The sequence below is a fragment of the Chlorocebus sabaeus genome, chromosome 16 (assembly GCF_047675955.1).
Source record: "Chlorocebus sabaeus isolate Y175 chromosome 16, mChlSab1.0.hap1, whole genome shotgun sequence".
Lineage (NCBI taxonomy): Eukaryota > Metazoa > Chordata > Mammalia > Primates > Cercopithecidae > Chlorocebus > Chlorocebus sabaeus.
In genome coordinates this window covers 30656732-30672691 of record NC_132919.1, presented here as the reverse complement: position 1 = coordinate 30672691, position 15960 = coordinate 30656732, and the positions used below count along the sequence as shown (strand labels likewise).

General features: G+C 43.1%; 1 protein-coding gene across 3 annotated transcripts; it reads left to right on the top strand.

Moving 5' to 3' along the window:
- The first annotated feature begins 1796 nt into the window (after nt 1-1796).
- Nucleotides 1797-15197, top strand: C16H17orf75 (chromosome 16 C17orf75 homolog). Of its 3 annotated transcripts, none has more exons than XM_008010987.3 (10): nt 1797-2002; nt 2722-2802; nt 4066-4191; nt 5648-5791; nt 6045-6102; nt 8190-8216; nt 8701-8765; nt 8937-9073; nt 10113-10216; nt 11664-15197. In XM_008010987.3, the coding sequence occupies exons 1-10, from the start codon at nt 1863-1865 to the stop codon at nt 11877-11879; spliced, it is 1098 nt and encodes a 365-aa protein (XP_008009178.1). In that variant the 5' UTR covers nt 1797-1862; the 3' UTR covers nt 11880-15197. The 3 variants fall into 3 exon arrangements, with proteins under 3 accessions (XP_008009178.1, XP_008009177.1, XP_072860943.1); XM_008010986.3 differs by having other exon boundaries at nt 1798-2002; nt 8097-8216; XM_073004842.1 differs by lacking the exon at nt 1797-2002 and adding an exon at nt 2094-2139.
- Nucleotides 15198-15960: the final 763 nt, after the last annotated feature.

Sequence of the window (15960 nt, the reverse complement as noted above, 5' to 3'; positions counted from 1 at the left end):
GTTCTGTGCCAGGATTAAACCCATGATATTTCACAATTTGTATATGAACCCCGATGAAGTGTTTCTAGGAGGTGGTTGCCTTGTAACCTATGTTTTGCCAAATATCTACTATGAGTTTTTCTACCATCCTCGTGACTGTGGTATTGTAACTTAACCTCTCCAGGAAGTTCTGCTTAAAACTAAAATCAAGTGTATCTCAAGAGACTACTGTCCGATCTGAAATGCCTCTGTCGTGTGTTGTCCACAATTAGAATCCTCTTTTAAATGTAGTTGAAATGAGAGATAAGGAAACTGACAATGTTACTAAATGGGAGATAGAGGTGAGGATACACATTGCGAATGAAGACATGGCAGTAACTTCTGCAACACAATCTTTTGAGAATCTGACTGCTATACTCCCTTGTTCATCAAATGAGTACCCTTATTGCAAGAGAAGAAACTGTGCTATCCACTTTGATATTGAGAGGCAATTTGGAATCTCTGCTGGGATTGCTTAGGACTGAGGATTTAATGTGCTATTTTGTGAAAATCTGAGAAGCAGGAAGGGGATTTAATGATCTCAACTGTTATCCATCTGAAAAACCTAACTTGTAATTTTAAATAAAATGGCAGGCTGCCTTCCAGTATTCCCTTTTTAAAGTAGGAACTGCCCCTGCTTTTAACTTTATGAAGTTTTATTTATGAATAAAGTTTGTACTACTAAAAAAAAATACAGAACACACGCACACACACGGTGGCTTAAAACAATGGAAATGTATTATTTCACAGTTCTGGATGCTAGAAGTTGACATGGAGGTGCTGGTGGGGACATACTCTCTTGAAGCCTCTAGTGGAGAATCTGTTCCATGTCCTCTCCTAGCTTCTGGTGATGGCCATTAATCCTTGACATTCCTTGGTTTGTAGACACATCACTGCAGTCTGCCTCCTCCTTCACGTGGTGCTATGGTTTAAGTGTTTGTCCACTCCGAAATTCATGTTGAAATTTAACTGCCATTGTAAGACTATTAAGTGGGGCCTTTAAGAGGTGATTATAAATTGCCCACTCTTTGGTATCCTTTTATAGCATCATAAAATGGACTGAGACAGAAAACTGGTACCGGAGAATAGGGTGTTGCAGAAACACCTGAAAATGTGAATTGGTGTTAGAACTGGGTAATGGGCAGAGACTGGAAGGGCTGCTGGGATTACAGGCGTGAACCACCATGCCTGGCTAATTTTTTGTACTTTTGGTAGAGACAGAGTTTCACCATGTTGCCCAGGCTGGTCTTGAACTCCTGACCTCAAGTGATCCGCCTGCGTCGGTCTCCCAAAGGACTGGGATTACAGGCGTGAGCCACCGTGCCCGGCCTTTTAGTTTTTACATAGTCAGATTTTTAAACCGTTTTCCTGTATGATTTCTGTTTTATTATGTTTAGAAAGACCTCCTTAACTTCAAGAATTAACATTATCCCATATTTTCACTTTAACAAAATTCGTTTTAAATTCTTAACTTTTTTATCGAACGGGTGTCTTGTGCGTGCTGGCACGCGCACAAAGAGGCAGACAAGTAGCCTTATTCTTTTCCATGTGGCTAGGCAGTTGTGCCACCCTCATCACATAGTAAGTTTCCTAGACGACTCAAAGGAAAATAAGTTCAAAATAAATGGTAAAAGTTTTTCAGTAAAGGCGAACTCAGTACGCCTGTCAGCCCCTGTGGGGAGAAAAGCCTCCCTTTCCAGGGCAGTCTTTGCCTGCGAACCCGGGAAAACCAGCGGAACGTAGGTGTGCGAGAGCCGGGAGCCGGACGAGCCCGGATACTGACGGCTGCACGGCAGCAGGGGAGCGGTTTGGCGGAGACACAGGGCCACCCAGAGGCCGTCGCGATGCTCCCCTCCTTGCAGGAATCGCTGGATGGAGATGAAAAGGAGCTAGAGAGTAGCGAGGAGGGAGGCTCAGCCGAGGAGCGGAGACTCGAGCCGCCGTCCAGCAGCCACTACTGTCTTTACAGCTACCGCGGAAGCAGGTGCTGGCGCCCAGCTCGGCCTGCCAGCCCGCCTGCCCCTGCGGCCCCGCCCCCGGCCCGCCGCCCGGCCTTGCACCCCACCCTCGGCCCGGCGGCCCGGCCGCTCCTAAAAGCCATCTTCTCCTCTCCCAGCCAAGGTCTCTGGCCTGAAGGGCGCTCCTTGCCTCACGCTGCTCTTCCCAGCCCCCATCGTGGACTTGTATGCCTGGCCCAACCATGCCTGTGCCCTTCATCTGCCCCTATATCATCCCAGCTCCTTACTCTGCGGCTGCCCTTTGTTTAGCGCAGTGCCTCACACGCTCAATAATTTCAGTTCCCGTCCCCTCTCCTTTCTGTCATTATCTCCCCACTTTCTCCCATTTCTGTCACACACACCCCCGTCCCCACCCTCTGGTTTTCCTCTCTTCTTGCTTCCTCTTTTCCCTTCTCCTGACTGACTTTCCTGGAACCTTCTTGGCCCTGTCAAGTTTGGTTTTTAAAGGAGTCTCCTTGAACCTTCTGGGTATTTAGCCTTTCCTCCATCCCTTAGGTGGCCTGGAGAGAGAAGGGGCTCTTGTCAGCACTGCTGTATGGGTTTTCCTTGTCATGAGGATAGGCAGTGCACTTCCACCTTGCAGCATTTTTAGTTGACTCCTTGCCTTACCCTGCTTGCAAGGCCCCCATACTCCTCTTGGTTTAGAGCCCATAATTGATAGCACTATTGGTTTTGTGGCTTGCAGATTGGCACAGCAACGAGGGGACAGTGATGATGGAAGCCCAAGTGGCACAAATGCAGAAACTCCCTCTGGTGATGATTTCAGGTAAAAAGAGCTTCACCGTAATTCATGCATGTGCTTTTATCTTCCCTGCATCTCTGGCCTGTGCATGTCAGTGGGTACTCTATTTCCACTGAGCTTTCCCTGAGTCAAACCATCAATTTCCTCCTGTCCCCTAGGAACCTCATCCTGATTTCCTCATTGACTGGTTCATTCAAGGCAGGGACAAACAAATCCACATACTTGTGCTTGGTGATTAGCTACAAAGAAATCCTTTTTTTTTTTTTCCCTTTTAAATTGAGACCGGGTCTTGCTCTGCTGCCCAGGTTGGAGTGCAGTGGCATGATCTTGGCTCGCTGCAGCGTCAACCTCCCCGGCCTCAGGTGATCCTCTCACTACAGCCTCCCCAGTATCTGGGACTACTGACCACCACGCCTGGCTAATTTTTGTATTTCTGATAGAGATGGGTTTTCGCCATGTTGCCCAGTCTAGTCTTGAACTCCTGGACTGAAGTGATCTGCCCACTTCTGCCTCCCAAAGTGTTGGGATTACAGGCATGAGCCACCTTGCCCAGTCCTGAAATTTTTTTTTTGTTGTTGTTTTTTGAGACAGTCTCCCTCTGTTGCCCAGGCTGGAGTGCAGTGGCACGATCTCGGCTCACTGCAAGCTCCACCTCCCGGGTTCAGGCCATTCTTCTGCCTCAGCCTCCTGAGTAGCTGGGACTACCAGCACCCACCACCATGCCTGGCTAATTTTTTTGTATTTTTTTAGTAGAGACGGGTTTCACTGTGTTAGCCAGGATGATCTCAATCTCCTGACCTCGTGGTCCACCCACCTCAACCTCCCAAAGTGCTGGGATTATAGGCGTGAGCCACTGCGCCCGGTCCCAGCCCTGAAATTTTTAAATCATCAATTATACCTCAATGAAGTTGAAAGATAAAAAAGATAAGAATGTGTGCAGGGGTGTGATTATAATGACTGACCATGGAATTAAGGTGGAATAAGGAGGGAAATGAGATGAGAAACTTGAGAGACTGTGAAAAAGAGGTAGGGTCAGTGGATTGGGGGTTCCAGTGGAGTCACAGTACTGGAGAGAATGAGCTGGAAAGATAGGAGTATTTTAAGCTATTTGATGAGGTAGATCATACTTAGTGACATGCATTCCTAGGAGCTTCACCAATAGGATTCATAAGGACAGCTTTCCCCCGTCCTTAAAAGAGCCCCTGGCTTTGGTACCATTCTGTCTGACTTAATGGGTGTGAATACACTAGTCCACTGGTAAAGAATGTGTGTCTTTCATTTGTCAAGCCTCTCCTTGGCGGATACTAATCTACCATCCGAAGTGGAGCCAGAGCTGCGCAGTTTTATTGCTAAGCGTCTTTCAAAAGGTGCAGTCTTTGAAGGGCTGGGTAATGTTGCATCTGTGGAGCTGAAGTAAGTGCAAAATGTGCTGTGTCCTGAGTTTTTGTTTCTGAACTAAATATGAGAAGTGATGAGAAACTCCAAAAGATCAGCTCCTACTAGACCTGCAGAATTTGTCTTTGTTCTCTGGCAGCCCGAGCACTGGGCCTCACACATAAACATTTGTGGAATGGAATTAATTGAATGGCAGAGACCCTGGCACGCAATTGCACTTTATTTAATTAGCTTATTTTTTTGAGACAAGGTCTTGCTTTGTTGCCCAAGCTGGAGTGCAGTGGCATGATTACAGCTCACTGCAGCCTTGACCTCCTGGGCTTAAGCAATCCTCTTACCTCAGCCTCCCAAGTATCTGGGACTGCAGGCAGGCACTACTATGCCCAACTAATTTTTAAATTTTTTTTTTTTTTTTTGTAGAAATGGCATCCCACTATGTTGCCCAGACTAGTAAGTTTTGTACTTAGAAGAAAGAGTTGATTATTAAAACTAAATTTGTATACAGTTTCTAAAGTATTTTCACAAACTTTTGTAGTTTTCCTTACAAAGGGGAAATATAGCAGATACTTTTATTTTCATTTTCAGATGAGGAAATAAACTCAGAGAAGTTTATATAAGCTCAGGTCATAAGGCTGGTCAAATTGATGGAGTTCAGGCTTAAACATGAGCATTCTTAGTTCAATTCCAACTGTCTTTCCATTACACCTCTATTTTTTTTTTTTCTTTTTTTTAGACAGAGGCTCATTCTGTTGCCCAGGCTGGAGTACAGTAGTCTGATCTTGGCTCACTGCAACCTCCACCTCCCTGGTTCAAGCAATTCTCCTGCCTCAGCATCCCGAATAGCTGGGATTACAGGCATGCAGCACCACACCTGGCTACTTTTTGTATTTTTAGTTGAGATGGGATTTCACCATGTTGGCCAGGCTGGTCTCATACTCCTGACCTCAGGTGATTCACTTGTCTTGGCCTCCCAAAGTGCTGGGATTACAGATGTGAGCCACCACGTCCAGCCTCCATTACACCTCTTAATTATAGTTCAGCTCAGGCCGTGAAGTTAGCATACAGGTTCCCTCAGGAGTTTGAGGCCACGTCCCAAGGATGAGGCCACCTTCAGGCACATCTGCCTGAAACATCAATTTGTAAAAGTTTGGGAGAAGGGAGAACATGCCTTTTTTTAAAAATATAAACATGGGTATGAACTAGAGTGAAATTTGTGTGAATTCTTCACGTAAGACAGGAGAATTCAAAGAAATTTCATGTATGGTAGTGGCTGCTTTAACTAAAGCCCTCCAGGGTATACATTCGTTTTTCTTTGCTGCTACAAGCACACCAACAAGAAGTCTGGGAAGCTCTGAGTTAGTGGGCAGTTTAATGGTGTTGCCAGATCAAGATGACCGAAATTCAGAGCAGTCCACAAAATTATAGATGCATGAGTAACCAAAATAATGCAGTTTACATTTTCTTTCTTTTCTAGAATTCCAGGTTACCGAGTTGGTTGTTATTACTGCCTTTTCCAAAATGAAAAATTGCTTCCTGAAACAGTAACGACAGACTCTGAACATAACCCTTCAGAATATGTGGTCTGTTTTTTAGGAGGGTCTGAAAAAGGACTTGAGCTATATCCTTTCTTTGGTTTTTGAGAACATCAGGAAGGAAAACATGGGAAGGCAGGTGGAAGACTATTACTACCAACCTCCGAAAAGCTTTTCTACTCCTCGTGTATTTAGTTGAATTTCATACCTTCATGTGGCCATTTTGCCTTGGCTTGCTTGCATTTGCAGCTCACATTATTTGAGAGATTTTATATTTCTCGTTGAGAGACAAAATACTGTCTTCATTATTCATCCTTTATTGCTTCCTTAAGAACATACTTTCAGGCTTGAATTGGACAAGTACATTCAAGGGCTGAAAAATAACATGAATTGTGAGGTAAGGTGACTGACTTAATGGTTTTTAAAGACTGAAATGGGGCCAGGCTCAGTGGCTCACACCTGTAATCCCAGCACTTTGGGAGGCCGAGGTGGGCAGATCACAAGGTCAGAGACCAGCCTGGTCAATATGATGAAACCTCGTCTCTACTAAAAATGGAAAAATTAGCCGGGCATGGTAGCGGGTGCCTGTAATCCCAGCTACTCAGGAGGCTGAGGCAGGCGAATCACTTGAACCCGGGAGGCGGAGCTTGCAGTGAGCCGAGATCGCGCCACTGCACTCCAGCCTAGGCGACGAAGCGAGACTCCGTCTCAAAAAAAAAAAAAAGAAAGAAAAATTTGATCTATTCAATGGCATGTAGTAACATGCCTGGCGAGGAAGAGGATGTCCTTTTCCTGATTTCTAGGCATATAAGATTTGTATTATGGTCAGAAGTAGTGGTCCATGCAGCCTCTGGCACAAAGACATGCTATGCAATAGTATGACTGTTCTTGAACTCAACATCAAAGATTCTTAAAAACATTCTATTTTCATTAACTGATCTTTTATGAATTAGGCATATCCATACCAACTTATTCAAACCTTTGCAAAACTGGCTGGGTGTGGTGGCTCACACCTGTAATCTCAGCACTTTGAGAGGCTGAAGCGGGCAGATCACTTGAGCCCAGAAGTTCAAGACCAGCCTGGGCAACAAGGTGAAACCCCTTCTCTACAAAAAATACAAAAATTAGCCAGACATGGTGGCACGTGCCTGTGGTCCTAGCTACTTGGGAAGCTGAGGTGGGAGGATCGCTTGAGCCTGGGAAGTTGAGGCTGCAGTAGCTATGATCGCACCACTGCACTCCAGCCTGGATGACAGAGTGACACCTTGTCCCAAAAAAGCAAACAAAAACTGCTTTCAGCTTGTAGCAGTTGTTAGTCATGACTCTCACAAATTTACTACCTATTACATATATAGTAGTAGTTTTACTTTTCACATACTTAGAAGATACTGCAGGAGAGAGGAAGGGATAGTGCAGGAGTGAGCAAGGGATGCAAGTCTAATAGAGCTGTTCTCCCAGACTAGAGCTCTTCCTGTGTGACACTGGTCTTCAGGGAGCAGCATAGCCTAGAAAGCCAGATGTGCTCATGGCAGCATGTCTGACATTGAAGTGGGGTGGAGTGCTTTGATGAGTTACTTGTATCCTTCCCTGTTCACATTCTGAATACGAATGAATTCTGTATCTACATGCCTTTAGTCATTCAATAGGCACTTAATAAGCTCATACTATGCATGTTTTAGACACTGTACCACAAATGCTGGGGAAATGAGGATTATTGAGTGAGTATCTCCATTGAGTGCACAGTATAGTGGGAGGACAGGGGCATGTGAATGCCCAACTCTTCCCTGTGAAGAAATAGCATGGAACCCTATTAATTCAGTCTCTTCATTTTATGGAATGTATTTCTTGGTGTGTGTTAAATAAATTCAGCACAGAATTAATCCTCACCCTGCCCAACAAGCCAGGAAAGATATATCGCAGTTTCTTTTTTTGAATTGGTGGTGTTAGCTTTAAAAAGGGAGGTATCTATCCTGGTCTTTTTTACCATCAAGGATATGATGAAGAAAATATGAAGTCCACTAAAGGGAAGGCTTCTATTTTTTTTTTTTTTTTTTTTTTTTTTTTTGAGACAGAGTCTCACTCTGTCGCCCAGGCTGAACTGCAGTGGCCAGATCTCAGCTCACTGCAAGCTCCGCCTCCCGGGTTTACGCCATTCTCCTGCCTCAGCCTTCGGAGTAGCTGAGACGACAGGCGCCCGCCACCACGCCCGGCTAGTTTTTTGTATTTTTTAGTAGAGACGGGGTTTCACTGTGTTAGCCAGGATGGTCTCGATCTCCTGACCTCGTGATCCGCCCGTCTCGGCCTCCCAAAGTGCTGGGATTACAGGCTTGAGCCACCGCGCCCGGCCGGGAAGGCTTCTATTAAAGCAAATGGCATTCTTTCTTGATTTAGGAAAGGGGCCTGGAGAGTCACAGAAAGTCCTATCTGAGCAGCTGGTTTGAGGATGTTGTATGCCCAATCCAAAGGGTTGTTCTTCTCTTTCAGGAAAAGCTTACCTTTCTGCTACATGCTGTAAGTACTGCCCAAACGAGAGCATTTCCTTAACTGAGAATCACTTTGGATCATTTAGAAACATACTGATTTTCTCTGAGTATGACTCCCATCCCTCCCCAAATACTGAAACTACGCTTGCTATCAAGATAGACCACACTTTATTTTCTCAGATCTAGAAAGTGATATTACTAAGGTAGAGTTGGATTTCAAATGCTAAGTCTTCCTAATAGGATAAAACATTTTAAAATAATTACTTTTCAAAGTCATCTGGGAAAGGTATAGTTTCCAAAACAATTTGAAAAGGTAAACAAAAATCTAAAGCAATTTTGATTCTATAAAATGTTAATGAGCAGTGGCTGAACAAGGCTCTGGAGAGTTTGTGACCAGTGCCCATCAATCGTTGTCCAGCGTGGTAGGGACTTATAGGGACATTTAGTTATCAGTAGCTGCTCAAGAAAAACTGGAATATATATACCAATCAGGTTTCATTTTTCTCTCATAGGCTTTGAGTTATACTCCTGTTGAAGTTAAAGAATCAGATGAAAAAACAAAGAGAGACATTAACAGGTAAAGAACACAGTTTTTTCAAAGAGAAAAGCTTTTCCACAGCAAGATTGACATCTATGTTTGTAAACTCCTCCTCCCATCCCTTCCCCACCAGCCTAGTGCAAAATAAATTTGTTTTCACCCTTCCGTCCTGCAATATTGTTTGTGGAAATGGACTTGTGTGTGTGGCAGGTTTCTGAGTGTGGCCAGTCTTCAAGGACTTATTCATGAAGGCACCATGACTTCTTTGTGCATGGCCATGACAGAGGAGCAGCATAAGTCTGTGGTCATCGATTGCAGCAGCTCCCAGCCTCAGTTCTGCAATGCAGGTGAGCTACAACCTCTGAAGCAGCCTTCCTACATCTCTTGCGAGTCCCCATCTTTGCACTGAGAGCATATGATACAACCTTATTCTTCCTGCCTTGCACAGTTTTACATGGTTATCTCAAACAATGAGAAACCACTTGCTGAAAACAATATAATTCTAGAAACATGGAAATCATGCTATGCCTAGCAATTCCACGCCTAGTACATAAAGAAATTCTAGTATGTGTACACAAGGAGACGAATTTTAAAATGTCCATAAAGGCATTATTTGAAAAAGGAAGGAATTGGAAGCAATTTAAGTGTTTATCAACAGGAAAACTGATAAACTGCTATACTCATGCAATGGAATATAACAGAGCAGTGAAAATGAATGAACTAGAGCTACTTGTGTCAATATAGCTCTCAAACATACTATTTAGTGAAATAACCATAAAAGAAAAAATACATAAAAGTTTTAACATATGCAGAATAATGTAGATAAAGCTTGCACACACAAAGGTATATGGGAAAAGTTTAAAGACGTCTGTGGGAATGATCATGCTTTCTGATGGGAAAGGAAGGGGGATGTGATTGGGAAGGGGCATACACAGGGCTTCAGCCATTTTGGTATTCCTTAGCCATGTGGTGAGCACACCATTTTTTTTAGGCCATTATACAAGTCTTAAATAATTATAGATGTTTTATATATAAATAAATGGGTCGGGCGTGGTGGCTCACAGCTGTAATCCCAGAACTTTGGGAGGCTGAGGCAGGTGGATCGGAGTTCAGGAGTTCGAGACCAGCCTGGCCAATATTGTGAAACCCTGTCTCTACTAAAAATACAAAAAAATTAGCCAGGCATGGTGGCAGGCACCTGTAATCCCAGCTACTCAGGAGGCTGAGGCAGGAGAATCACTTAAATCCAGGAGGCGGAGGCTGCAGTGAGCCAAGATCACGCCATTGCACTCCAGCCTGGGCAACAAGAGCGAAACTCTGTCTGAAATAAATAAATAAAGCTTTGTAAAATTTCATTTTATTTAGTCTCTCTGAAATGTTTTATAGGAAGTAACCGGTTTTGTGAGGATTGGATGCAAGCTTTTTTAAATGGTGCTGAAGGAGGTAACCCTTTTCTTTTCCGACAAGTACTGGAGAACTTTAAACTAAAGGTAATTAGTTGGCTGTGTGCCAAGTCGCACATGAAATTTTTGTCTGAATTTTAATTAGTACCAGTGACAAGAGTAGCAAACTTGCTTTATAGCTGTGATGTTTGTTAATTAGGATGTTCTCAAAACTGGAATTATCAGAAGACACTTACTTTATTTTTTGGTAGCTTCTGTATACATATCATTTCTAATAAATTGGGTTGAATGCTTGCTTATATTTAAGGAACATCAGTCTTGGCCACAATTTGCGACTTATCTTAGTTGCAAAGCACAAAAAAAGTGGTTCAGTGCCTAAGTTTTCAAAATTCTGTTGGGGGCTGGGCGCGGTGGCTCACGCCTGTAATCCCAGCACTTTGGGAGACCATGGCAGGTGGACTGCTTGAGGCCAGGAGTTCAAGACCAGCCTGGTCAACATGGCAAAACCCTGTCTCTACTAAAATTACAAAAATTAGCTGGGCATTGTGGCATCTGCCTGTTATCCCAGCTATGTCAGGAGGCTGAGGCATGAAAATTGCTTGAACCCAGGAGGCAGAGATTGCAATGAGCCCAGATTATGCCACTGCACTCTGGCCTGGGTGACAGAGTGAGACTTTGTCTAAAAAAAAAAAAAAAAAAAAAGAATTCTGAGGGAGACTTGTTGTCACCTTATTTAGGAGTTTTGTTTGTTTTAAGAGACAGAATATTACTCTCTCACTCAGGCTGGAGTGCAGTGGTGCAATAATGGCTCACTGCAGCCTTAACCTCCTGAGTTCAAGCAATCTTCCTGTCTCAGCCTCCTGAGTAGCTGAAACTACAGGTGTGCACCACCACACTCGGCTAATTATTTTATTTTTTGTAGAGATGGGGTCTCGCTGTGTTGCCCAGGCTAGTCTCAAACTACCGGCCCTTAAGCAATCCTTTTGCCTGGGGCTCCCAAAGTGTTGGGATTACAGCCATGAGCCACCATGCTAGGCAGGAGATTATTTTAAAGTATTTTTACTTCGTATAAGAGATTTTCAGCTGGGCGTAGTGGCTCACGCCTGTAATTCCAACACTTTGGGAGGCTGAGGCGGGTGGATCACTTGAGGTCAGAAGTTCGAGACCAGCCTGGCCAACATGGTGAAACCCTGTCTCTACTAAAAATACAAAATTAGCCGGGTGTGGTGGTGCACACCTGTAGTCCCAGCTACTTCAGAGGCTGAGGCAGGAGAATCACTTGAACCCAGGAGACGGAGTACAAACTCCAAGATCGAGCCATTGTACTCCAGCCTGGGCAACAAGAGCGAAACAAGAAAAAAACAGAGATTTTCTTCTACCAAGGGCAAAGCATACTGTAAATTTTGGAAATATGTAATATGAAAAGCAAACAATTCAGGAAGATATGTTGAGTTCTCAGCTGGATAGGAGTTATTTTTTTTAGCTTCATTATTATTTCACTTAACACATTTTTAACTGGGTAATCTTTTTCTAGGCCATACAAGACACAAACAATTTGAAGAGATTTATCCGACAGGCAGAAATGAATCATTATGCTTTGTTTAAATGTTACATGTTCCTAAAGAACTGTGGTAGCGGAGATATACTTTTGAAGATTGTTAAAGTGGAACATGAAGAAATGCCTGAAGCCAAAAATGTGGTAGCTGTCCTTGAAGAATTCATGAAAGAAGCTCTTGACCAAAGTTTTTGATCATATGTTTTCAGATAATTGTATGATCAAGTGATATATTTAAGTCTTAGTGTTTGAAATTGCAGTTATAATTGTTCATAGGATTGCTATTTAAGATGATTTGAAACTCAATCCAGATTTTCTTTTCATATTTTACCAATTTAACTTAAACAAAAATCTGAGGAACATCTTCAAATGAGTCCTGGACAGATGCGTATGTGAGAGTTGTGGAATTTTCTTCACTGAGTCCTGGACAGACGCGTATGTGAGAGTTGTGGAATTTTCTTCACTGAGTCCTGGACAGACACGTATGTGAGAGTTGTGGAATTTTCTTCACTGAGTCCTGGACAGACGTGTATGTGAGAGTTGTGGAATTTTCTTCACTGAGTCCTGGACAGACGTGTATGTGAGAGTTGTGGAATTTTCTTCACTGAGTCCTGGATAGACGCGTATGTGAGAGTTGTGGAATTTTCTTCACTGAGCCGTAGGTAGATACGTATGTGAGAGTTGTGGAATTTTAGTGTCTCACTGGCCCCATAAATTCCAGGCTTCAGGAAGCTGTTGCTTAAAAAATTTCAGAGATGATTTTGTTTGTGGCTTTTCTCAGGAAAAGCCTGAGTCTGCTGCAGTATTTAGCAACCTTTCTTAGAAAAACCATAATACTTCCTTTTCAATGGGTTGTAGCTTTAAAAAAAAAAAAAAATGTAATCCTAGTCTTAGAACAGATTAATACCACTACACCATTTCAGAGATAGATCTGTGCATCCTGTGGGTGCTTGATACCTTTTTTTGTCTAGTTGATAATGGCATGGATGATAGTCAAGATTTTAAGTCAATATGCAAATCCTGAGTATGTAGAAAATTAAATGAGCTTTAAAAATCGATGCACTAGCTTCAAGATAAAACATTATCTTTGAGAGAAAGCTACTGCAGAAATCGCCCCCAGTCACCATTTCATTTATTTGTTCACAGGTATTTATGAAGAGCCTGTGTTTTCTTTTAGGTGAAAATGCTGGAGTTTTAAAACAGTGTTGAGAAAAGAAACAAAGTACATACAGTTTACAAGCAAACTGTAACATAAGGAATGCAAACAGGTTCTTCATATTAGAGTGACTCATTGATTTTAGTTTTTTGTACATTTGTTACCAGCCTCAGATTGTTTTACTCTGAATCAATTGAAAGTGCCCTCAGCTAGCCATTTACAATTCCCATGGAAGCCTATGTAGCTACACACATACAATTGCAATTTGCTCGGCATAGCTCTTTAATAAATTCATTTGATAATGATTTTTGCTTAGAAGAACAGAAGAAGTCTTGTGTTCTCACTTCCCTGAGGATGCTCAGAGGAGCACAAACCCATAAAGCTGAGGAATCCTTTCTTAAATGGATCTAAATTCACATTAAGTGCTGAGTTTTAACTTTGAAAATGACTGACAATGGCCTTCTGGTTTTTCCTCTACGTAAGCCTCGGGACGTGACTCACCAAGCATTTCTTTTCCTTTAATGAGAAATACAATTCAGGATCTTCATAAATGCTTTCATATGGTTTTAAACTTTAATAACTTGGATTGTAGGTAGTATAGAAAGAAATCGAAGTAGCATTTTTCATAGTATTAAAATGAGAGTGGTTGGGCATGGTGGCTCACGCCTGTAATCCCAGCACTTTGAGAGGCCGAGGTGGGTGGATCACCTGAGGTCAGGAATTTGAGACCAGCCTGACCAATATGGTGAAACCCTGTCTCGACTAAAATTACAAAAACTAGCTGGGAATGGTGGCGTGTCCCTGTCGTCCCAGCTACTTGGGAGGCTGAGGCAGGAGAATCGCTTGAACCCAGGAGGCGGAGGTTGCAGTGAGCCAAGATCGCGCCACTACATTCCAACCTGGACAACAGAGTGAGACTCTGTCTCAAAACAATAAAGTCAGGGTGATTAAGGAAAACCAGTAATTTTATGACACTGTCGTTGAATCTGACTGTCTTTTCCCAATGCAGTTGGTTCCCCATTTAGAAATCATTTTTTTAAGTAAGCCATATTAGCACATCAGTGTTTTAAGTCTGAAAAACATACTTCATTTTCAAATTCATGTCATTGAAGAGTCTGTGTTGTAAATGGTGTTTAAAAGCAAATGTGTTACCTGCTTCACATCATTTATGGATATAGGCAAGGTGTAATTATATATTCTCTCTGTGTTGTATATATTTTTGTAATGTAGGCTCACTACATTACACAGCTCTATATGATAGTCTTATCTTTTTTTTTTTTTTTTTTTAAATGAAATGTGGTCTCACTATGTTGCTCAAGACTGGTCTTAAACTCTTGAACTCAAGCAATCCTCCCACCTTGGCCTCCCAAAGTGAGCCACTGCACCCAGCCTCTGGTAGTCTTATTTTAAAAAAATAAGTCTGGGCCAGGCACGGTGGCTCATGCCTGTAATCCCAGCACTTTGGGAGGCCGAGGCGGGTGGATCATGAGGTCAGGAGATCGAGACCATCCTGGTGAACACGGTGAAACCCCATCTTTACTAAAAATACAAAAAATTAGCCAGGCATGGTGGCGGGCACCTGTAGTCCCAGCTACTCAGGATGCTGAGGCAGGAGAATGGCGTGAACCCGGGAGGTGGAGCTTGCAGTGAGCTGAGATCGCACCACTGCACTCCAGCCTGGGCGACAGAGCGAGACTCCGTCTCAAAAAAAAAAAAAAAAAAAAAAAAAAAAGGTCTGACAAACTGTATATCACTACTCTAGACAAGGAAAATGGTGTCATGGAACTGAATATCTTGGTCATGAGAAGAAACCACAGAGCTCATGACTAGAAACATGTACTGTATTCAAATTTTAATAAGCTACTATCTTGGCTTTTAAAGTTTTTTTGTCTTTGTTTTTGTTTTATGTTTTGAGACGGAGTCTCACTCTGTCGCCCAGGCTGGAGTGCAGTGGCGCAATCTCGGCTCCCTGCAACCTCTGCCTCCCAGGATCAAGCTATTCTCCCGCCTCAGCCTCCCCAGTAGCTGGAACTACAGGCACCCGCCACCACCCCCGGCTAATTTTTTGTATTTTTAGTAGAGACGGAGTTTCACCGTGTTAGCCAGGATGGTCTCCATCTCCTGACCTCGTGATATGCCTGCCTCAGCCTCCCAAAGTGGTGGTATTACAGGCGTGAGCCACTGTGCCCAGCCAGCTTTTAAAGTTTTAAAAAGGATTTGTTTAGACATGGAATATAGTTTTGTATATTACTTGTGTGCTGTACACACAGAGGAAATGTATGTTTGTCATGTATGAAGACTGGCTTCAGTTTATCTGTAATTTGTCATTATAATAATAAAACTTAGCTTCTTATCAAGACAGTTGTTTTTGTTTAATGAGCTCAATCCTCAAGCCTAACATTTGTATTCCCAACAAGTTTGTGAGGAAATTATACTTGTTATACTAAGGAATTTGTTGAAGAAAATCAAATCACTTGCTGGGATACACACCTTTCTGCTTCTTGCAGGAGGCATCATGCACAGTCCAAGAGCAATTTCCCTCACAATGTTTTATTCATCGTCCGGTAGAGTTATACCCGTAGAACTCAATAAACCAAGTTACTTCCTTTCACTCTCATTCATTATTCACCATGACAGAATGCCTGTCCTCTACCAGAGGATCCCTTAGACCAGGTGCCAGGAAAGCCCGTGGGCTTCTTGGAAATCAGATGCAGTTACTAGGACCATACTTTCCTAACAGTGTGTCTTCTCAGTTAATGGAAACCCTGCTGGCTTCAATGAAGTCTTTCCACTTGGAGGTCTGAGAGGGCAGCCCAGTTCTTTTAATTGCTAAAGTTCCTAAATGTGGCTGGGTGTGGTGGCTCAGGCCTGTAATCCCAGCACTTTGTGAGGCCAAGGCAGGAGGACTGCATGAGCCTAGGAGTTCGAGACCAGCCTGGCAACAGAGTGAAACCCCATCTCTACAAAAAGTAAAATTAGCAGGACCTGGTGGTATGTGCCTATAGTCCCAGCTACTCAGGTGGCTGAGGCTAGAAGATTGCTTGATCCCAGGAGCTCAAAGTAAGTGAGCTATGACTGTTCCACTGCACTCCAACCTGGGCAACAGAGTAAAACCCTGTC

Coding starts and splice junctions, on each gene's coding strand:
- C16H17orf75 (XM_008010986.3), top strand. CDS start 1,863: ATGCTCCCCTCCTTGCAGGAATCGCTGGATGGAGATGAAAAGGAGCTA. Junction 2,803..4,065: donor CCCTCTGGTGATGATTTCAG/GTAAAAAGAGCT, acceptor TCATTTGTCAAG/CCTCTCCTTGGCGGATACTA. Junction 6,103..8,096: donor AAAATAACATGAATTGTGAG/GTAAGGTGACTG, acceptor TTCTTGATTTAG/GAAAGGGGCCTGGAGAGTCA.